Source organism: Mustela erminea, chromosome 1 (assembly GCF_009829155.1).
Source record: "Mustela erminea isolate mMusErm1 chromosome 1, mMusErm1.Pri, whole genome shotgun sequence".
Taxonomy (NCBI): Eukaryota; Metazoa; Chordata; class Mammalia; order Carnivora; family Mustelidae; genus Mustela; species Mustela erminea.
Genome location: NC_045614.1, coordinates 7,757,513 through 7,776,618, shown reverse-complemented (window position 1 = coordinate 7,776,618; position 19,106 = coordinate 7,757,513). Strand labels below are relative to the sequence as shown.

General features: G+C 59.7%; 2 protein-coding genes across 4 annotated transcripts; both read left to right on the top strand.

Moving 5' to 3' along the window:
* Positions 1-70: 70 nt before the first annotated feature.
* RAVER1 (ribonucleoprotein, PTB binding 1) lies at positions 71-14,342 on the top strand. Of its 3 annotated transcripts, XM_032310833.1 has the most exons (14): positions 71-442; positions 1,964-2,030; positions 4,333-4,802; positions 8,209-8,400; positions 8,576-8,705; positions 9,056-9,150; positions 9,897-9,984; positions 10,278-10,489; positions 10,586-10,679; positions 10,755-10,891; positions 11,657-11,731; positions 12,230-12,370; positions 12,762-12,845; positions 12,958-14,342. In XM_032310833.1, exons 1-14 carry the CDS (start codon positions 173-175, stop codon positions 13,102-13,104), a joined length of 2,202 nt encoding a protein of 733 aa, XP_032166724.1. In that variant the 5' UTR covers positions 71-172; the 3' UTR covers positions 13,105-14,342. The 3 variants fall into 3 exon arrangements, 2 of the variants coding, with proteins under 2 accessions (XP_032166724.1, XP_032166715.1); XR_004278127.1 differs by lacking the exon at positions 10,755-10,891 and having other exon boundaries at positions 12,958-12,990; XM_032310824.1 differs by having other exon boundaries at positions 10,586-10,891.
* A 33-nt stretch (positions 14,343-14,375) lies between these two features.
* Positions 14,376-18,628, top strand: FDX2 (ferredoxin 2). The gene is made up of 5 exons (XM_032310871.1): positions 14,376-14,726; positions 14,813-14,867; positions 15,072-15,178; positions 17,972-18,059; positions 18,200-18,628. Exons 1-5 carry the CDS (start codon positions 14,396-14,398, stop codon positions 18,354-18,356), a joined length of 738 nt encoding a protein of 245 aa, XP_032166762.1. The 5' UTR covers positions 14,376-14,395; the 3' UTR covers positions 18,357-18,628.
* Positions 18,629-19,106: the final 478 nt, after the last annotated feature.

Here is a 19,106-nt window from a genome sequence, read left to right as displayed (position 1 = left end):
CTTGGCGTCCCTTGAGTGACATCTCTGTGGCAGCAAGGGGTGGAGCCTGTGGTGCCAAGACGCGGCTTGAACGCTGAGAGGCGGGCTGGGCCTTAGCCAATGGGCTGAGGGGGTGGGAAAGGAGGCGGGGCTTATCCTGGCCAATCAGCGGGCGTGCCCTCGTTGCCGCTCTATGCCGCTCCGCCCAGGCTCGCTGGTCCCAGAAGGCGCCGGGTTTCCCAAGATGGCGGCCGACGTGTCCGTTACTCACCGGCCCCTGCTGAGCCCGGAGGCTGGGGCCGAGGCTGAAGCTGATGATGCCGCGGAGCGCCGGGCGCCCGAAGAAGAATTGCCGCCGCTAGATCCAGAGGAGATCCGGAAACGCCTAGAACATACCGAGCGCCAGTTCCGTAACCGCCGCAAGATACTGATCCGGGGCCTCCCGGGGGACGTGACCAACCAGGTATGGGGGGGGGGAAGCGTGGCGGGAAATACCACCGTGCGCGTGCGCGGGGGGAACCGGGCGACACCAACGCTGGCCTGCGCTGGGGGGCGTCGGCGGGAGAGTCCAAGCGCGGGATCAGTGCGGGATCGGGAGAAACCAAGAGCAGGATGTGGGGGTGGGGGTGGGCAGTGATGGAGGGAGAAACCAACTTTGGACTGAGGGAGGACGTTGCTAGGGGCGACCACAGGCTTGGACGAAACCAAGTGATTGAAGGGGGGCGGGGAACTGGAAGGGGGCGGGCAACTTTGGCCTGGTTGGGGGATTGTGAATGAGCTGCTATATTGGGACTGTGGAAGTATGGATGGCAGTTGCTCCCTGCTCTGATTGTGTATTGCCCCACCCCCTCTCCCATGGGTAGGCGGGATGTATCCAGAAGTTTCAGGGTTCACTGGAGTATACCTTTCCATAGCACGCGCTTATCGACCCCTCTGCGACATCGGAAGTTGTAGTAGCTCCTGGGGTCTTTCTTCCCCTAAAGCTTCTGGATTAATGCGGAAAAATTGAGTCTAGTTCCCCCAGCTCACAGACCTGCAGGCCTCCCCCACTGTTCTGTGACCCCTCCCTTGACTGATCTGGCCAGGGCTGCCCTTCTTTTGGGGCCTACATGGGGTAGGGCTTCCCAGTGCTCTTTGGACCCAAAGAGATTGCATCTAGTCGGCCCTGCCCTGCCACAGTGGGATGGGTTCTTTCTCCCTGCTGCTGAGAAATCTCTGCTCTCTGACCCATGTGCACATCTGCCACTGACTCTCCCTAACCACAAATAGGCGCATGGCTGGTGGGGTCTCAGAGTGTGGTGAGGGGCAGACTTGAGGACACACCTGGGGCAGGTGCCACTAAGCATGGTCTGTTTTTTTCCCTAGAGCTGGCTCTCCTAATGCCTACCATCTCTCAGCTGGGAACACTCTCTTCAGGGTACATGGTGTGTGTCTGGCAGTAGCAGGCCCCAGAGTTTGCTCACGAAGCTAGCTTACCAGAAGGCCAGCCCTGTCAGCAGGAGGAAGTTGGGAGGCATGTGAAGCTATGCACTGTGGTCTTATTAAGTACACAGTGTCCCCAGTTAGGTACCCCCTGGCTGGCATTTTCTCTGCTGCCCTGACCAGCTGCATGACCTACGACATGTTTCTTTGCATCCCTGAGCCTCAGTTTCTTCATCTACAAAATGGGTTAATGCCCAATTTGTTGGGATGTTGGAAAGAGTCAGACTTGCAAACCAAGGTTCAGATGGATTGAAGTTACTTCCCTAAGGACATACAGCAGACCTGGGACTTGAACTCAGACCCATCTGACTCTTCAGTTGTGTTGTGTTAGTTCAAAGCATGGAGTCTGCAGCTAGGCTCTGAATCCTGGCTGTGTGTGTTCCCTCGTTTGTGAGATGGGTATGCTGATTGATCTGCTTTCCTAGGTGGTCCATGTGGAGGTGGCTCTGGGTGGGTGCCTTCAGCCCCTGGTGACTCTACCCTTTGGCTTCTCTCTCCACAGGAAGTGCACGATCTGCTCAGCGACTATGAGCTCAAGTACTGTTTTGTGGACAAATACAAAGGGACAGGTTTGTGCGGCTGTGGGTTGGGCTAGTGGCAGGAGGTGACAGTCCCTGAAACTGGGAGGGTCTAGGCCCAACATTTCCTGTCCTGAACCTCAGGCCCAACATTGTCCCCTAGGCCATACAGGACAGACTGTTGTCCCACTCTGCCTCTCATCCTGGGTGCCCATTGTGGGGCAGCCTTGGCCTTCCTCCCCTGGGCTGCCTAGCCAGATACCTGAACATTGGGCTCCCCACTTGCCCATGCCATTCCCCCCAGCCAGCCAGTCACCCAGGCCTAGTCTGGTCCTCTCCTTCAAGTCCTCCAGAACAATTGGCATCCCTTAATTCCCTCAATTTCCATCTGACCCAGTCTCTGCCAAAAAGGCAGCTTCCCTCTGATTCGTCTGCCTCTATGATTTCATGTCTTCCCCCCAGTAGCCAGCTCTGATCCAGTTGAAAATCTGACCAAATCCAGGCCTAACCTTCATTGTTCTTCTCTCTCCTCAACATCTCTGAGGCTCCTGCTGACACTATGGTGCAGGGATGGGCCCCGGCCTCACCGTCCCCCTGGGCACCCATCATGTTCTCGGCTGTTCCCTCTGCCAGTGCTCTTAGCTGTCCACTGTGCCATCCGGGCGGCATTGGGCAGCTCTGCATTGTGCCCCGAACGCCCCGCCCATCATAGCACTGTCACGCTGGGCTCTTGTCACTCTCTCGCTCACCTGCCTCCTACACTGGCTCCCTGAGAACAAGGAGGGGTCTTGTCAGCCTTGGCGCTCCCTCTTCCCCCGCCCACCAGGCATGGGAGGCTCTCTGTGGGTGTCTGTGCCTGCCAGGCATTGTGCCAGTATTAAATCTACTGGGGCCTTTTCTTGCAGTGTGTAAGATGGGTGAGGAGCTGAGGACAGGTAACTCCTTGCGACCCACCTGGCAGGCTAGGAAAGTTGTTCAGATCTTGGGTGCAGGAGGCAAACGGACCTGGGTTCAGGTCCTGTTCTGGCCACCCTCTGTGGCCCCAGGCAAGTGATTTACCCTCTGGAGCCTCAGTTTCTCACCTGCAAATTGGGCATGACCTGCTTGGGTTAGCCACGAGGCCAAACCTGTTAAAATATCTAAAAAGCTGGGGGTGCCTGGCACTAATGGGTGCTTATTAATATAGGTAGAGGCAGTGCATCAAAAGTATTTACTGAGCACCTAGTATGTGTGTTTGCCGGGCATCAGGGATCCGGAGGTTAACTGACATTCTCATTGATAGACTCTTCCAGCAGTGGTGACTGAATGTTGTATGCCAGGTACCGGGTACATAACTGTTAATCAAGTGGAGAACAGTCTGTAGTCTGCAGACAAAGGTGTTATTCAAATAGCTGCAAACATGGAGGTTTGCACGCGTGCATGCATACACACACACACTCACGCACACACACGCGACCAGAAGCTCCAGATCTGCGACAGGAAAAGTCAGGCTAGGCTTTGTGGGGAAGTGATGTTTGAAGGGCAGATCGGGTTAACCAGGCAAAGCAGCATGGAGGTCTGGCTTCCAGGCTCAGGGAAAAGCGGGAGCAAAGGTCCGGGGCTGAGTGGGCGTGGCACGGTCCAGGAAGTAGCCGTGAAGAGATGGGAGAGGAGTTCGGCAAGGCCGGTGGGCCAGGCCGCACAGGACCCACTGGCCCCTGTAATGAGAAACCAGCCCTAGACAAGGACGCGATGCCATCTGATTATCCTCTTGAAAGGCTCCCTGTGGCTGCTGGGTGGAGAGCAAACGAGGCATGGCGGTGGGACTGGATATGAGAGGTGTTGGGTGGCCTGGAAAGGTGGTAAAGGAAGGGTGCAGAGCAGGGCACTGGGGCTTGCCTGCCTGGGTTCAAGTCCAGGCTCCTCGATGGGGGCAGGGGGCACTGCTCTGGACCTGTTTCCTTGCTGGCCCAACGGGGGTGGTCAGGAGTAAGTTCTCTCGTTTCCCATGAAGAAACTGAGACCCCAGAGCTCCCCAGAGCCATTCAGGGGCTGGACTGGAAGCCCAGGCCCCAGCGACTACATTCTGAACCACTGCCACACAGCCCCCGAGTTAGATGCATGTAGGACCCAGCCAGGCACACACTGGGTGAGCCCTGCTGTGGGTGGGGATTGGGGACGAGAGCAGGGAGCAGGGCTCAGGTAGGCAGGAGGGCCCCGCACCCGGGCCTCAAGGCTGCCAGCCATTCCCTCGGCCGGTCTCTGACACGTTCTGGTTGTTAGGTATTCTGAGGTCATGCAAGGTATAGAGGGAGGTGGGGGGGGGGCTTGCCCCTCAGGGTGCCTCCTGAGCCTACACCCCCTTCCGCTGCAGCCTTTGTGACCCTGCTGAACGGGGAGCAGGCAGAGGCTGCCATCAGCGCCTTCCACCAGAGCCGCCTGCGGGAGCGCGAGCTGTCGGTGCAGCTGCAGCCCACGGACGCGCTGCTGTGCGTGGCCAACCTGCCCCCCAGCTTCACGCAGCAGCAGTTCGAGGAGCTGGTGCGGCCCTTCGGCAGCCTGGAGCGCTGCTTCCTGGTCTACAGCGAGCGCACCGGCCACTCCAAGGGCTATGGCTTCGCGGAGTACATGAAGAAGGACTCGGCCGCCCGCGCCAAGTCGGACCTGCTGGGCAAGCCGCTGGGCCCGCGCACCCTCTACGTGCACTGGACGGACGCCGGGCAGCTGACCCCTGTGCTGCTGCACTCCCGCTGCCTCTGTGTCGACCGCCTGCCCCCCGGCTTCAGCGACGTGGACGCCCTGCGCCGGGCGCTGTCGGCGGTCCACACGCCCACCTTCTGCCAGGTGAGCCCTGGGCCTGGTGCAGGAGCCTGGGGGATCGGGGCCAGGGACAGAGTGCCTCGGATGGGCCCTTTGGAGTCACCTGCCTTTTCTAATCTCCTGAGTCCCTTTTCAGTAAAGCAGCGGCGGTGCCACTTTGAATGGGGTTCTTGTTAGAAAGGCCACGTGGTGTAGTGGGTGACAGCCCAGCCCGGAGCCAGATGGCTGGGGTTCAGATTCCTGGGCACCCTTTAGCGACTTGCTGAACCTTGGTGGCCTTGAGCCTCCTATCAAGTGCAGGTGAGGCCGCTTTTGAGAGAGCTGGGTGCGAGGCTGGTCACCTCTCTCTCCCATTCCCGTGTTCCTCAGATGTTTGCAGAGGGGTCTCGTGGCTCCCGGGTCTGGCCTTGGGGAGGCTGTCCGAAGACAGCCACAGTCCCGTGTGAGCCTGGAGGTCAGGACGTCCGGCTTGGCTAGATTCCAGCCCTGCCCTGTGGCTTTGAGCAAGTCAGTCACTTTCTGAGTCACAGTTTCCCTCCATAAAAAGGGATTCGGCACGTCAGGTCGGCAGAACGGTATCTATTTCATCCGAGTGGCATGTGTCATGCACTCCAGTGTGCGTGGCTGGCCTGTGGCAGGCACGGGGGCGTGAGAGCAGGCCAGACCCACTCCTCTTACCCACAGAGCCCCGCGTAGGCACTCCTTCAGTACCCGCTGAGCGCGTTGCTGAGAATCCCTTCATCCTAGAACCGCCCACGGAGGCAGATAATAACCCCGTTTTCAGGTGGCACAAGTTCAAGTGCCCTGCCCGGGGCTGTACAGCCAGAGGGATGTGGCAGGGCCGGATTGGAAGGCCACAGCCTGGCTCCAGGGGCCCCCAGGCAGCCTGACGGAGCTGCCGTACAGGCTCTAACCCCATATCCCCCCAGTTCTGTGGCCAGGGGCGGCTCCCGCTTCCCTCGTGTAAATGGAGTATTGGGGCCTGGGGACTCCACTGTCTTAGGAAGCCCGTGCCTCGCTCACTCTGCAATTGGTCACGCTGCTGCCTTCCGTGACGTACCTGCCACATGCTAGGTCCGGGTGGGGGGCTCAGGACACAGATGACATAGCTTGGCAGCCCTGTCCTGTCTTGCGGGGTTGGGACAGCAGGGCCTTGACCAACGATCAGTTCTCGCTCCAAGCCTCAGTTTCCCCATCTGGAAATGGGGCTAGCAGTGCTTTGTGATTGGGTTATTGTAAATGGCTCCTTGTTCATGGTTCCACTTAGAGTACGTGTCCTGGTTGAATGGAGGCGGGACTCAGGAGTGAGGCACGTTGAGGTTTGAGCCTTACTCTCCCTCTCTATGAGCCGTGAAGCCTCACTTGCCCTTTGACCCTTCTCTCTCTTCCCCTGCAAGAGAACATTTTGTTAGAAGATGTGCGTCTGGGCCTTGGTCAGAGGCGAAGCTGAAGTGCTTAGTAGAGGCAGGCTGACAGCCGGAGCCCCCCTACCTGGGCACCCGGAGCGGGGGCACGCCGAGAGCACCTCCCTTCCTTGCCCCCGGGGAGTAGCGTCTCCTTGAATCCCCACAACCACTCTTAGAGGTGGGTTCCTTTTGGCCCCAGCTCACAGATGAGAAGAGCGAGGCCCAGGGCTGGGCGTGTGCAGTGCCCACACCAGCCTGCCAATAAGAGGGCCCTGGGGGTCGAGGTCCAGCCGCTGACCCCAGGGTCCCCCAGTCCTGAGTGGGGCACCCTCACCTTCCAAGAAGGCGGGACGCAGAGCTGGGAACTGGCCGTCCTGGTGGGGAGTGTCATTCTCAGTATCACCAAGCTGAGCCCATCAGGCAGCGCCCGAGCGGCCCACTCTGCGCACTCTGCCAGCCCCTCGTGGGCCGGTCTCCAGCGGTGCTGTAGACGCTAATAAAGCAGGTATCCCAAGGCTCTGGGTGTTGTCAGAAGCCTTCTCCGTTTTATTTATTTTTGCGAATGGACAGTCCAGTCCTGTTTGGAAATTCAGCAGGTGCAGAAGGTCAGTGGCGAAGGCGGCTTTGCCCGCAGCCCCTGCTCAGAGCCGGTTATGGTGTCTCCTTCCGGCGAGATTCTACCACACATTTCAAGCAGATGCGTGCGGATGTCCTTGCGCTGCCCTCTGCCTGACCCAGATACGGCCAGGCCTGCTTTGGTTTGGTTCTTCCGCTTGGTCTTGGGAATATTTTCATGCTCAGACGTAAGACAGCTTTCTCACTGCTGTCAGGGATGCCCATATTCGTTTCGTGGGCCCTGCTGTCCTCTGTGGATGGACATGCATCGCTGGGGACCAAGGAGCATCACTGTTTCTTGAAACGGCCACAGCCGCCCAGAGGTGGTTTCTTGAGGGCAGCAGCATGGCCTTGTCCGCTCCCAGCTCCGGCTCTGTGGCCCAGGCCAGGGACTGCCCTTGTCGGAACCCGTTTCCTCCCCTGCAGAGTGGGAGCGCTGCCCGTGCCAGGCTCTGCGACGTGCTGGGCCAGCCCCCATGGCACCCAGCCTGCGGCGGGCACAGTCCGACCGGGTGCTCGCCTGGGATCTGCCTGCCCTGGGACAGCACCCACCGTGCCCATTTGTTCCCTGAGCAGGTGGCAGGCTCACATGGTGGCACAGCCTGACCTGACCTGACGGGGGCGGGGAGGGGGGTACCTGTGGCCTTTATCTTTGTGTCTTGCTGCAGAGACAGACCCGGGTGGTGGGGGAACGGACACGTGACACACAGCACATGCAGCATCCTCCAAAAACTTCTCCATCCCGGGACACATCTGACCCCAGAGTCTGCGTAAGGGGCTGTGGGCCTAACCCACAGGTTGCTGTCAGGAGAGGTGGGGGCCCTGACTGGCTGTATTCCTTCCCTCTCAACTGGCACGTCTGGTCTTGAACCCGAGCTTGGAGGCCACGTGTTTCACCCCCAAGCTGTGTCCTTTCTCTCCAGCCCTGGCTGCGTGTCTTCAGCCTGAGGCTCAGTGGAGCGGTGCCAGAGCCACCCATCTCTCCCCACCCCAGCACCCCTTCACAGCTCTGTAACTCCACCTCCCTGCGCCTTCGTGTGCTTCGTGGTCCCCATCGGAGGCCCCAGGTGGCGCTGGTCTGAGGCCCAGGGGACTTGACCCATGCGAGGTGGATCCCAGCTTTGTGCTCTAACCAGCTTCGTGACCTTGGGCATGTCAACCTCTGAGCCTCAGTTGTCCGCTCTGAAAAATGGGTAGGATGCAGCTTCCTAGAGCCATCCAGAAGATTCGATGAGCTGTTGCAAGAACAGGGCTCAGAAGAGTATAGATCTAAAAACCCACCCCATCTGGAGAGGTTCCCTGTCAGGAGGAGCCAAGTCTGGGCACTGTTGTCACTTCACATAAGGGCAGCCACTGCCACTTGGGTGCTCACGTCTTCCTCCCCGCCCCCCGCCCCCCTCCCCCGCCAGCTGGCATACGGCCAGGATGGGCAGCTGAAGGGCTTCGCTGTGCTGGAGTACGAGACTGCAGAGATGGCTGAAGAGGCACAGCAGCGGGCGGACGGCCTGGCGCTGGGGGGCAGCCACTTGCGCGTCTCCTTCTGTGCCCCTGGGCCCCCCGGCCGCAGCATGCTGGCTGCGCTCATCGCTGCGCAGGCCACGGTGAGTGCGTGCCTGGGAGGTGTGCCCCCGGGGGTGGGGGTGGGGCACCCAGGGGCCAGACCCTCCTCTCTTGAAAAGTCAGGGTGTCAGCTGGACTCAGGATGAGAGGGACGGGTGAGCCTGCGGCCCTGCGGCCCGGCGGGGCTCTAAGCCGCTCTCCCCTCTCTCTCTGCAGGCCCTCAATCGGGGCAAAGGGCTCCTGCCCGAGCCCAACCTCCTGCAGCTGCTCAACAACCTGGGGCCCTCCGCCTCCCTCCAGCTGCTGTTGAACCCCCTGCTCCACGGCAGTGCAGGGGGCAAGCAGGGTAAGGTGGGGCCAGGCAAAGTGGCGGCCAGGGTCCCCAGCTGTCTTGGAACCCGGCGCCTCCATGGACTGTTTTCCCATCCAACTGCTAAGTGACTCGAGCCCATGAGCAGGGGTTGGAGGAGAGCACCACAGAGGGAGCAGGGCCCCGAGCCCCTCCTGGGGGAAGCAGAGCTAGCAGCAGAGAGGCAGGCTAGTGAAAGGGCCATCCCTCCCTGCGGCACACTCTCCTTCTGGTCCTCTTTTGGGGGATATTGGTTGCTTTCAGGGAGCTTCAAGCCCGGGGCTGTGCTTCACGGGGGCAGGCGCTTCCATCCTGGGTTCGGAAGCTCACTCCCCGATCTCCCCCAGGCCTCCTGGGCGCACCTCCGGCCATGCCGCTGCTCAACGGGCCCGCCCTGTCCACCGCACTGCTGCAGCTCGCCCTGCAGACCCAGAGTCAGAAGGTAACTGCACGGCCCAAGGCCCTGGGCCCTCCGTATCCATATGCACGCCCCGGCTCCATGTTGGTCCACGCCACACCCCGCTCGCATGTGCCAGTGGCTTCTCGTCAGTGGGGTGAAGGCAGGTGCTCAGGACTCCGGCGATGACGCAGTCTGGGAGAGAAAGTCCAGGCTTCACAGGAGAGTCGCTTGCTGATGTTTCACTCCCACCTTCTCAATGCATAGACATGGAGACCTGTACAGACCAAGATAACACACACACACACCCCTGTAAACACACATCCACACACATGCTGCTGACCTACCCGGTTTGGTTCATTAGGGTCAAGTCAGTGACGTGGGGGTATGTGACCATCACTGACAGCCTCAGGGGCCTGTGGGGCTGAAAGTGGCTCCACGTGTGGCTGTTACCCTGTGTTGGAGACTGTGCTTCCGTGATCATCGGCAAGGGGACCGGGTGTGGGACAGTGTGCCTGGGAAGGACCATCATCTTACATGTGTCTGACGGTGGCTGGCAGTGCAGGGTGGTGGGCCCTGACACCCTAAGGTGCATGTCCCCGGGTCTTCCCGGGGCCTGGTGTGCTGGAGGCCCTCTGTCACCACTGGGTGGCCGGAAGGGTGATGGCTGGGATGTGGGAGCCCATGTCCGTGTGTGCCTGTGACTGGCTGGGCCTGCGATCTGGGCGTGCTGGGTGCCTCCTGCCCGGGCCACGCTGGCCCATCTCCAGCCGATTGTGTTCTGTCTCCAGAAGCCTGGGATCCTGGGAGACTCTCCCCTGGGCGCCCTTCAGCCTGGGGCCCAGCCGGCCAACCCCCTCCTCGGGGAACTGCCTGCAGGTAACACAGACCCTGACCCCCCTCATCTTTCTGGACCCGTTCCCTCTCCCCCTTTCTGAGCCCCTTTCCTTACCGGGTGGGGGCGGATGACCCCATCTCTCTCTGGGTCTCAGTGACCCCAGCCGTCACTTGGGCCCCCACCTCCCAGGGTGGCCGGAAGGATCCTGGGAGGTGACGTGCTTAGAGGGCTCTCCGCAGTGCCCACCGCGTACCTGCTGGTCCCAGGGGAGGCCCAGGACCCCTGGAAGATGGGTCCTTTCTGGTTGGGCGCCAATACCTCCTTCTCCCTGTAGGGGGGGCCCTGCCCCCGGAGCTGCCGCCCCGGCGAGGGAAGCCACCACCTCTGCTGCCACCACTCCTTGGTCCCTCTGCCGGTGACCGGGAAGCCATAGGCCTGGGTCCCCCAGCAGCCCAGCTCACTCCACCCCCGGCCCCAGTGGGACTCCGAGGCGCCGGCCTTAGGAGCCTCCAGAAAGACAGTGGACCTCTGCCAGCACCCCCTGGGGTAAGGCCCCACCCTGTACCCAGTACCAGTCCGGCCTCCTGCCCTGCCAGACCCTGCCTGCCAAGGGCCCTCACGAATCCAACCCTTCCACCACAGGTCTCGCTGCTGGGGGAACCCCCAAAGGACTTCCGGATCCCCCTGAATCCCTACCTGAATCTACACAGCCTACTCCCGGCCAGCAACCTGGCGGGTAAGGAGGCCCGGGGCTGGGGAGGCACAGGGAGAAGCCGCCGCCTGGCTGAGGGCCACCTGCCTAACCCCCCAGCCCCTGGAGGTGGCGGCGGCGGCGGCGGCAGCAGCAAAGCCTTCCAGCTCAAGTCCCGCCTGCTCAGCCCTCTCGCCAGCACCCGCCTGCCCCCTGAACCAGGGCTGCCTGACAGCTGTGGTTTCGACTACCCCTCGGTGAGTACCTAGCCGCCGTGTGGTCAGCCTTCCCGGGGGCCGCTGCTGTGGCCCTTTGTCCCCTTAGAGCAGGTCATTCTCCAGAGCATTATTTCTCAAGTGCTGATGGCCAGGCGAGCACTAGGGAGATTGGGGGAAAGGTGCCACACACAGTCCCTGCCCCGAGTCACAGGTCTGTTTCTGCACATCAGACCTGATTTCTGTCTGTCCGTCTCTCCTGAGAGGCATTAGGCTGTGCTTCTGGCTCTTCGAGACAAGGCGCGGTGTCCTGTTGGTTTCTCTGTCTTCTCCCTTTTCCAACTCCTGTCCCTGTCCCTGGAGAGCTGTTCCTTCCATGATCCCAGCCCCCAATCCCAGTCAGCCATTGGAGCCCGGCCACTGGCAGGCCCCCTGTATTGTTTGGCCCACGCTGGATTAAAAACAAATAACAACTGAGATAAATGTTGACGCTAACGTATAAAAGACCTCACACACCCCAGATGGGCAGCTGCTCCTGAAACACTGTGAACACCTTCCCCCACGGGGGCCACACGCCTTCACAGCAGCCGCCTCCAGGGCTGATGTGGAAGCCCTCCCTGCTGTGGGGCGCACACCCTGTCTCCTTCCAGCCGCCCAGCCTGCACTTGGAAGTTGCCCACACACAGTCGAGTGTGCCTCCTGCTGGAGGGGGCCAGACTTCCCCGGGAGCAGCAGAGCCCTGGAACTCAGCCAGGGGTGAGGCTGGCGCGGACTCCGACCCAACATGCTTCTCCCCCTTTCCTTCAGGATGTGGGACCTCGGCGGCTCTTCTCCCACCCACGGGAGCCCACACTAGGGCCTCACAGACCCAGCCGACACAAAGTAAGGGCTGCCCTGGCCAGCTTGCCTCCTGGGTGTATCAGTCAGCTCTTGCCGCATAACAAGCAGCCCTATCACTTGGTGGCTCAGAACAGCAGATACTTGATTTCTCCGTCACGGAGGCCAGCGGGTGGTTCCCTGGTGGCTCAGCTGAGGCTCAGTTGTCTGCGTTGGTTTTAGTCACATACCTAGCAGTTACTGGGCGGAGCGGTGGGGGGTTCAGCTGGGACAGTGACCAGCCCCCGGAGCTCGTTCTCCAGCATACCACCCTGTGAGAGTGGCCCACATATGGTGGTGGTAGCCCCAGGACTCCCCAGAGGAAGCAGGGAGGCCAGGCCCCTCTGCCTTTGCCATCATGCTGCTCGTCCCAGTGACCAAAGCTAGTCACTGGTGCAGGGGGCATTTTGGTGTCCAGGGAGCGGGTGGGGGTGCATTTCGGAGGGTCTGCAAAAGCAGGTGGAACTAGTCCTCTCTCTCATTCGGCCCGCCCCCTCTCTGCAGATGTCCCCCCCACCCAGTGGTTTCGGAGAACGGAGCGGCGGGGGCGGTGGGGGAACCCTCTCCCACTTCTATTCGGGCTCGCCCACTTCCTACTTCACCAGTGGCCTGCAGGCTGGCCTCAAGCAGAGCCACCTTAACAAGGTGAGGAGCTTCCCCAGCCACCAATTGCCCTAGGGACAGCCAGAATACAGGGGCTCCTGTGACCTTTGGTCCCTGGGTCCTGGCTGAGGTGGTGGCAGAGTGGGGTTCTAGGCAGGGCTGAGCTCAGACAGGCCATCCTCCCCACACCTGCGTTGTCTTGCCCCTAATATCCAGCCTTCCTGGTCACCTTTCACTCCCTCTCCAGTGGCCTGTGGTGTGGGCGATATTAACCCCAGTAGACAGGACGAAACAGGTTCACAAAAAAAGAACTCCTCCTCCCCTAGTCTCCTAGCTGATGAGTGGCAGAGGCAGGATTCGAGCCTAAAACCCCTTCCCCTGGCCCTTGGGGACCGCTTCCTCTCCCATTCCATCTTTCTCCCATGTCTCCCAGGCGGTCGGCTCCTCTCCACTGGGCTCCGGAGAAGGGCTCCTGGGACTCGGTCCCGGGCCCAATGGCCACAGCCACCTGCTGAAGGTACAGGTCATGAGGTGGGGCGGGTGGGGGGTGGCAGCGAGGACATGCCAGGCTGGGGAGCAGCGGCCCCTGGATGGCCCCTGACTTGCCACCCCGTCCCCTCTGTCTCTAGACCCCACTGGGTGGCCAGAAACGCAGCTTTGCCCACCTGTTGCCCTCACCCGAGCCCAGCCCTGAAGGCAGCTACGTGGGCCAGCACTCCCAGGGCCTTGGGGGCCACTACGCAGATTCCTACCTGAAGCGCAAGAGGATTTTCTAGGGGGCCAGTGCCAGAGATGCTCAAGGGCCTGCACCAAATCGCTTTTGGGTTTTCTGGAGTTCTGTTTGTGTTTTTTCTTTCCCCCTTTCAGTAATAGAAAAATTTCTGAAAAGACTTTGTTGACCAACCAGCCGGAACCCAAGGAGTGTGGGGGAGTCTGGGGGCCGCTGTGCACCTCTGGCCTGCTCCCGGCATGGAAATTCTACAGCCTTAAGAGAGAGGGGCCCTCGCCTGCTCTCTGTCCCCTCCCCCGTATCCACCTGTGTCTGTCTCTCTGGGAGTCCTCTCCTGCCTCGTCACTCCTGTATTTTGGCCTTTCGAGTGCCTTGGAGGTTCCCCTGACCTCCCGTGAGGATCAGAGACTGTCCCCCTTTTTTAACTTTGACAGTTGACTTTTGTTTCCTTTTCTAATTTGTATTATTTTTTAAAACAATCCAGGACGACCCCCAGCTCTGATTCCTTCAAGGTCCAGCATGTCTGGGCCTTCATTCCACTCTTTTCGGTTTGAAATGGCTCAGCCCTCTTTCTCTCATGTCTGCTGCAGGCATGGCTGTGTCCTGCCCCTGCCTGCCCACTCTGGCCTGTATTCCAGCTGGGGGGCCCCAGGCCCCTGCCACTGTTCCCTTGCCTTCTGATGCCTTAAAGCCGGGTCCCAGGACCTGCGGTCAGAGCCTCTTAGATGCCGAGCTCCGGAAGCTTGACTCAGGACCAAATGGCTCTGGCCTGGGGATTGGGCCCCTCTACCCAGGGTCCCCACTCTGAGGACAGTAGAAGGCCAAAGCCTTGGTCTTGGCAAAACAACCCTATCATCCTTCCTGCCCAGGCCTAGGTGCAGAGACAGGTTTTCTCTGCCAGCTTAAACCAGTCTTGCTGTCAGTCTTTGGGAGTCGGGTATTGTGCATCTCACTGAGCCTCTGCTGTCTACCCCCTCCCCCGCTACCCCCATGTTGAAGATGAGCTCCGCCTCTCCATCCCCAGGCTAGATCACCTGGAGCTGGCCTCCTGGCCTCCTGTTGGCCCAGTGCCCAGTCCAGCAACTTCATGCAGATAAGCTCTGCCCCTGCCCACCAGCAGGACCTGTCGGCCTGGACCCTCCTTCTGGCCGGCTGGGCCACCAGCTTCCCTCCCCTGACTCTGGGGGGTCCACATCCACTCCAGGGGGGTGTCGTCTCCCCAGTCCTCCCTCACAGACTTTCCTTTGCTGAATTAAAGTTTGTAAGTAAATGGTTTTAAAGAAAGCAGAGCTGGCTGGTTCTTGGGACAAACAGTGGGCCTGGGTGGGTAGTCGGGGATGGCCCCGCAGGTCTTGTGGGGGCGAGCCTGCCTGGCTCCCTCGCACTTTGGCAGTCCCTTCCTGGAGTCCTTCCTGGCACGCGCCCCACTCAAACGACAGTGCTTGTATTCGGGCAATTACGGGCCTCTCGGGTTGCGGGCCTGCCACTGGGCATGCCCAGTCCCGGGTCACGTGATGCCTGTCATGGCCGCCTCCGTGGCCCGGGGAGGCGTGAGTGCTGGATTTCTGCTGCGGGCGGCCCGGGGAACCTGGTGGAGCCGGCCTGTGGGCTCCTGGGGGTCCGGGGAGGCAGCGGCGCCAGTGACAACCAGAAGATTCCGCGCGACAGGTACCTGGGGCGTTTTGGGGGACTGCGTTAATCCATCAGATGCCTGCGAGGCGCGCCGCGGCCGCTCACCCAACCGTGTTTTCCAGGCTCGCGCTCGGCGGGGGAAGAAGAAGCTGGCGGCCCCGACCGGCCCGGGGACGTGTGAGTGTACGGGGTCAAGTCCCCTCTTCTTTATCCCACGAGGCTCCTCTGGTCCCCACCTTGCCCTGCAGCCTAATCGCTGTGTCCCCTCTCTACCTCGTCCTATTCCCCTTGGCAGTCAAGGGGAGGGGAACTAAACCTAGACGTTACCTGCTCACCGCGCCCACCATCAAGTTTGGTATCTGCATCCCCGTCTGTCCCCAGGGTGAACGTGGTGTTCGTAGACCGTTCAGGCCAGCGGATTCCGGTGAGCGGCAGAGTGGGGGACAATGTGCTCCACCTGGCCCAGCGCCATGGAGTGGACCTGGAAGGTGGGAACCTGCCATTGGGTTTTGGGGAGGTCCTTATCCATTGTTTTAAAAACCCTGCAAATCAGATATTGTTCTCCTTTACTTAACCCTGCCGTGGCTTCCCATCAAACGTGGCTAAAATCTAGACTCTTCACCATGGCTCAAACCCTGACCAGCTTTGACCCTTCACTCTCTCAACAGCAATTTATTGAGCATTTCTTAGAGGTCAGTAAAATTCCTACTCTCCAGGAGCTTGTATTCTCTCCTTCCTCTTCCTAATCTAGGCAAACTAGCTTTCTTGATTGTTGCTCACACGGAAAAGCCAAGTTCATTCCTGCCTCAGGGCTTTTGCATTTCCTGCTCCAGACATCTGAAGTACTTTCCCACCAGAACTTCTGGCTCCACCTCATCCATTGGGTCTCATTCCTGACAATCTCATCCCCTCAGCCCAGCTGAAACCCCCACCTCCAGCCCCTCCGTCACCTTAGTGTGCTTTATTGTCTTCCTAGCACTTCTCAGTGTCTTGTTTAATTTTTGTCACCTGTCCTCAGAATGAGATCAGAAACCGTGGTGCTACTTACCGGTTGCCTGTCATGTTATTTAGATCTAACCAGTATTAAATCTGTATTTGCTGAATAAAAGATAATCATAGCAGACATTATGTTAAGCGCATTAAATACCTACTTACTGACTGAATCTTCCTGACAAGGTTATGTGATAAGGAAGACTGTTATCTCATTTTATAGGTGAGGAAGCAGCCCCAGGTTAAGTTGACATGCTTCAAGGTCAAGTAAGTGGCAAAACTAGATTCAAAGCCCGCTTATTTTAGCCACTGATCGGTGCCACTCTTCTGTGTATACTGAACACCTGCTGTGTGCTAGGCAGCAATGTACAAAACAGTCATGACCCCTGTCATTTCACGTCAGTTTCAACTTCACAGGGACCTTTATCCCAGGAGTAAACATGTAATTACATTGTGAGCAGCTGGAAAGGGCAGTCTGGAATAAGGAGAAAAAAAAAAAAAAAACAATGGATAAGGTTATTTTTTAGGTGACTGTAATACAGAGCCTGATTTAATATCATCGGGGGTGGGGATGTTGGGGGCTGGCCGTGGCAGGCCTACCTCAAGTTCTGTTCTGGAATCCAATCCTAAGAGCCCACGACAGAGATTGGAACATGAGTTTCAGAGGCAAGTGGCCTGTGTTCGGGTTTTGCCTCTTACCAGCTCTGTGACTCTGATCAAGGTCCTTGACCTCTCTGGGCCTCTGAAGCCTCATCTGTGAAAGGGGACATTTTATTTGCTGTCTCACTGGGCTGCTCTTGCACTTAGTGCTGAATGCCCGGCCCCTGGTTAGTGTGCCTCACTGGGACTCCAGTATTCGATAATCTTTCATTGATGAGGACACCACTGAGTTGGGAATGGGCTGGGGATGAGATTCCTTGGGGACTGCATGGAGCTTCAGGGTCCAGACATTTTATCTCCAGGGAGCATGGAGGGTGGGCCAAGTCACCAGGTCCCCCTGGGTGGTTCTTCTGGGTTAGGAGGCTGCCTTGCAGCTTCATCCTCATTATCCAGCAAGTTGTGGAAGAGACAGAAATCTGTCCCTTTCGCTTATAATATGTCTCGAGCTTCCACCTGCCAGGCTCAGTGCCAAGTAACAAGAGAGCAGGCCAGGTTGATGGGGCACAGGTACACCCAGAGATTCAGATGGTAACCTGAGATCGTGGTAAGCGCTGTGCAGAAATTAGACTCCCCAAGGCCAGGCAGGGATGGAGGTGGTGTGGGGAGAGGATAAAAAACAGGAAATGGGGGAACAGTTGAGTCCCTGAAGGCAAGAAGGTTCTAGCCATGGTAAAGGAGTGGAGAGAAGAACGTTCTAGGGCAAGGGGGCAGCAAGGGCGGAGGCCCTGTGGTGGGGACGAGCTTGGTGCGTTGGAACTGAGCAGGGGGGCCAGCGTGGCTGAATTGAAATGAATGAGGGGTCGGGAGGATCTCAAGGAATGAGCTGAAGAGTTTGGTTTTATTCTGGCTGCAAAAAGGCCTTGGAAGGCTTTGTTTTATTTATTTTTAAGATTTTATTTATTTATTTGACAGAGACAGCAAGAGAGGGTGAGTGGGAGAGGGAGAAGCGGGCTTCCCATAGAGCAGGGAGCCCGATGAGGGGCTGGACCCCAGGACCCCAGGATCATGACCTGAGCTGAAGGCAGACATTCAACAACTGAGCCACCCAGGCGCCCCAAGGCCTTGGAAGATTTTAGACCCAAAGGGACATCCTCAAGCACAGTTCTTAGCAACCAATCCAAAGGGTGGGAATGTGTCCAGGGGGAAAAGCCGGAAACTCCAGCTTCTGTATCTTTCAACCCTTATTTTCTGGTGTCTTCCCCTGCCACAATGGGTGTTGAGGAAGCGGGTCCCATCGTCAGGAGCAAGAAGGAGAAGGAAGCCCGTCTGCCCAGCAGCGACAGGGTTCCAGCTATGGCTTACATGCTGCGGGGACCCTGCCTGACCTTTCCCCTCTCAGCCACACTGAAGTCAAGTCCACGCTCATTTACAGTTCTGTGTGCACCGTCTGGTCCACAGCCTGCTGGGGGGTCCTTGGGAGATGAGACACCCTAGACAGCCCTTTGCAAAACGTACACGCAGCTTGGGAACAGCTACTCGAATCAGTGGGGGGGGGGGGGGTTGTCCTCGGTGCGGGCCCCTGAAGGACACGGGGCAAGCGGGGAAACAAAGGGCCTCTTCCCTCTTCTGTCTGTGCCGCATGGTGCCTCCGTGACCCTGCCCCTCACTGGCACCTCATCTGTCCCCCGCAGGGGCCTGTGAAGCTTCCCTGGCCTGCTCTACCTGCCACGTGTACGTGAGCGAGGACCACCTGGACCTTCTGCCTCCTCCCGATGAGAGGTGAGCGGGGCCCGCCCCTCCCCGCTGTCCCGAGGCCCTCCGGCGGCCCTCCGGCGGCCCCAGCCTCTCTCCTCCCTGCCCTGGGGGGCCCCGCGCCAGCTGGACCACGCGCCCCCCCTTGACTGCTCTTCTCGCTCCAGGGAGGACGACATGCTGGACATGGCCCCCCTTCTTCAGGAGAACTCCCGGCTGGGCTGCCAAATCGTGCTGACTCCTGAGCTGGAAGGAGCCGAATTCACGCTGCCAAAGATCACCAGGAACTTCTACGTGGACGGCCACGTCCCCAAGCCCCACTGACACCGGCAGCCACGTGGCCCTGGGGAGCCGGGACCAGAGGAAAAACCAAGTTGCCAGCCCAGCCCAGAGCACGGACAGGCCGGAGAGAGATGCTGGAAGCAACCAGAAGGCCAGAGCCCCTGCCTCAGAGAGATCCCATGTCCAGGCTCTGGTTTTGGGGGCCGCGGGGAGACCCAGCCCTGCTGGGGAGGCCTCCCCCCAACTCATGAAAATCAGGGTGGAGATAGGGTGGAGTCTTACCGGAGCAACAAACAATAAAACTGTCTCACGGACCTCCAGTGTCTTGAGTGTCCTTGGGGGGAAGGGGACGGGGAGGGCAGGCCCTGGGGGGGGTCTCTGGCCATATCTTCTGGAGCCCCACATCTCGCCCCCCCCCCCACAGTAGCGCTGGGGACATGGGGGTGGGGGCGGGAGGGACAATTGAGGCAGAGACCTGGAAGCTTCCGTCCAGGAGAGCTCGGGAGCGGAGCGCACGTGCAGCCGCGTGGCAAGGCCCCGCCCCCGGAGCCGCGGAGGGATTTGGAGGGACCCAGGCTGGCCTGGAGGGGTGTGAAGACCACCGGAGCAGAGCTGCCGGGGTGGGACCCGGGCAGGCCGGAGGGGTGGGGGCGGGGGTGGGGGCGGGGGTGCTTGGAACCGAGTGCCCGGAGCTGCCCGCCAGCCGCCCCCACCCTCCGCTCGCCCCGCCCCGCCCCCAGGTGGGGCTCATCGCAGCCTCTGCCAGAAGCGCCCCCACCAGGCACGTTCTGT

Excerpts from the sequence above, each read along its gene's own strand:
- RAVER1 (XM_032310824.1), top strand. The coding sequence starts at position 173 with ATGCCGCTCCGCCCAGGCTCGCTGGTCCCAGAAGGCGCCGGGTTTCCC. Across the intron at positions 443-1,963 it reads CGGGGGACGTGACCAACCAG|GAAGTGCACGATCTGCTCAG; the intron begins GTATGGGGGGGG and ends CTCTCTCCACAG. Across the intron at positions 12,846-12,957 it reads GCCACAGCCACCTGCTGAAG|ACCCCACTGGGTGGCCAGAA; the intron begins GTACAGGTCATG and ends CTCTGTCTCTAG.
- FDX2 (XM_032310871.1), top strand. The coding sequence starts at position 14,396 with ATGGCCCCGCAGGTCTTGTGGGGGCGAGCCTGCCTGGCTCCCTCGCAC. Across the intron at positions 14,868-15,071 it reads CCCGACCGGCCCGGGGACGT|GGTGAACGTGGTGTTCGTAG; the intron begins GTGAGTGTACGG and ends GTCTGTCCCCAG. Across the intron at positions 18,060-18,199 it reads CTGCCTCCTCCCGATGAGAG|GGAGGACGACATGCTGGACA; the intron begins GTGAGCGGGGCC and ends TTCTCGCTCCAG.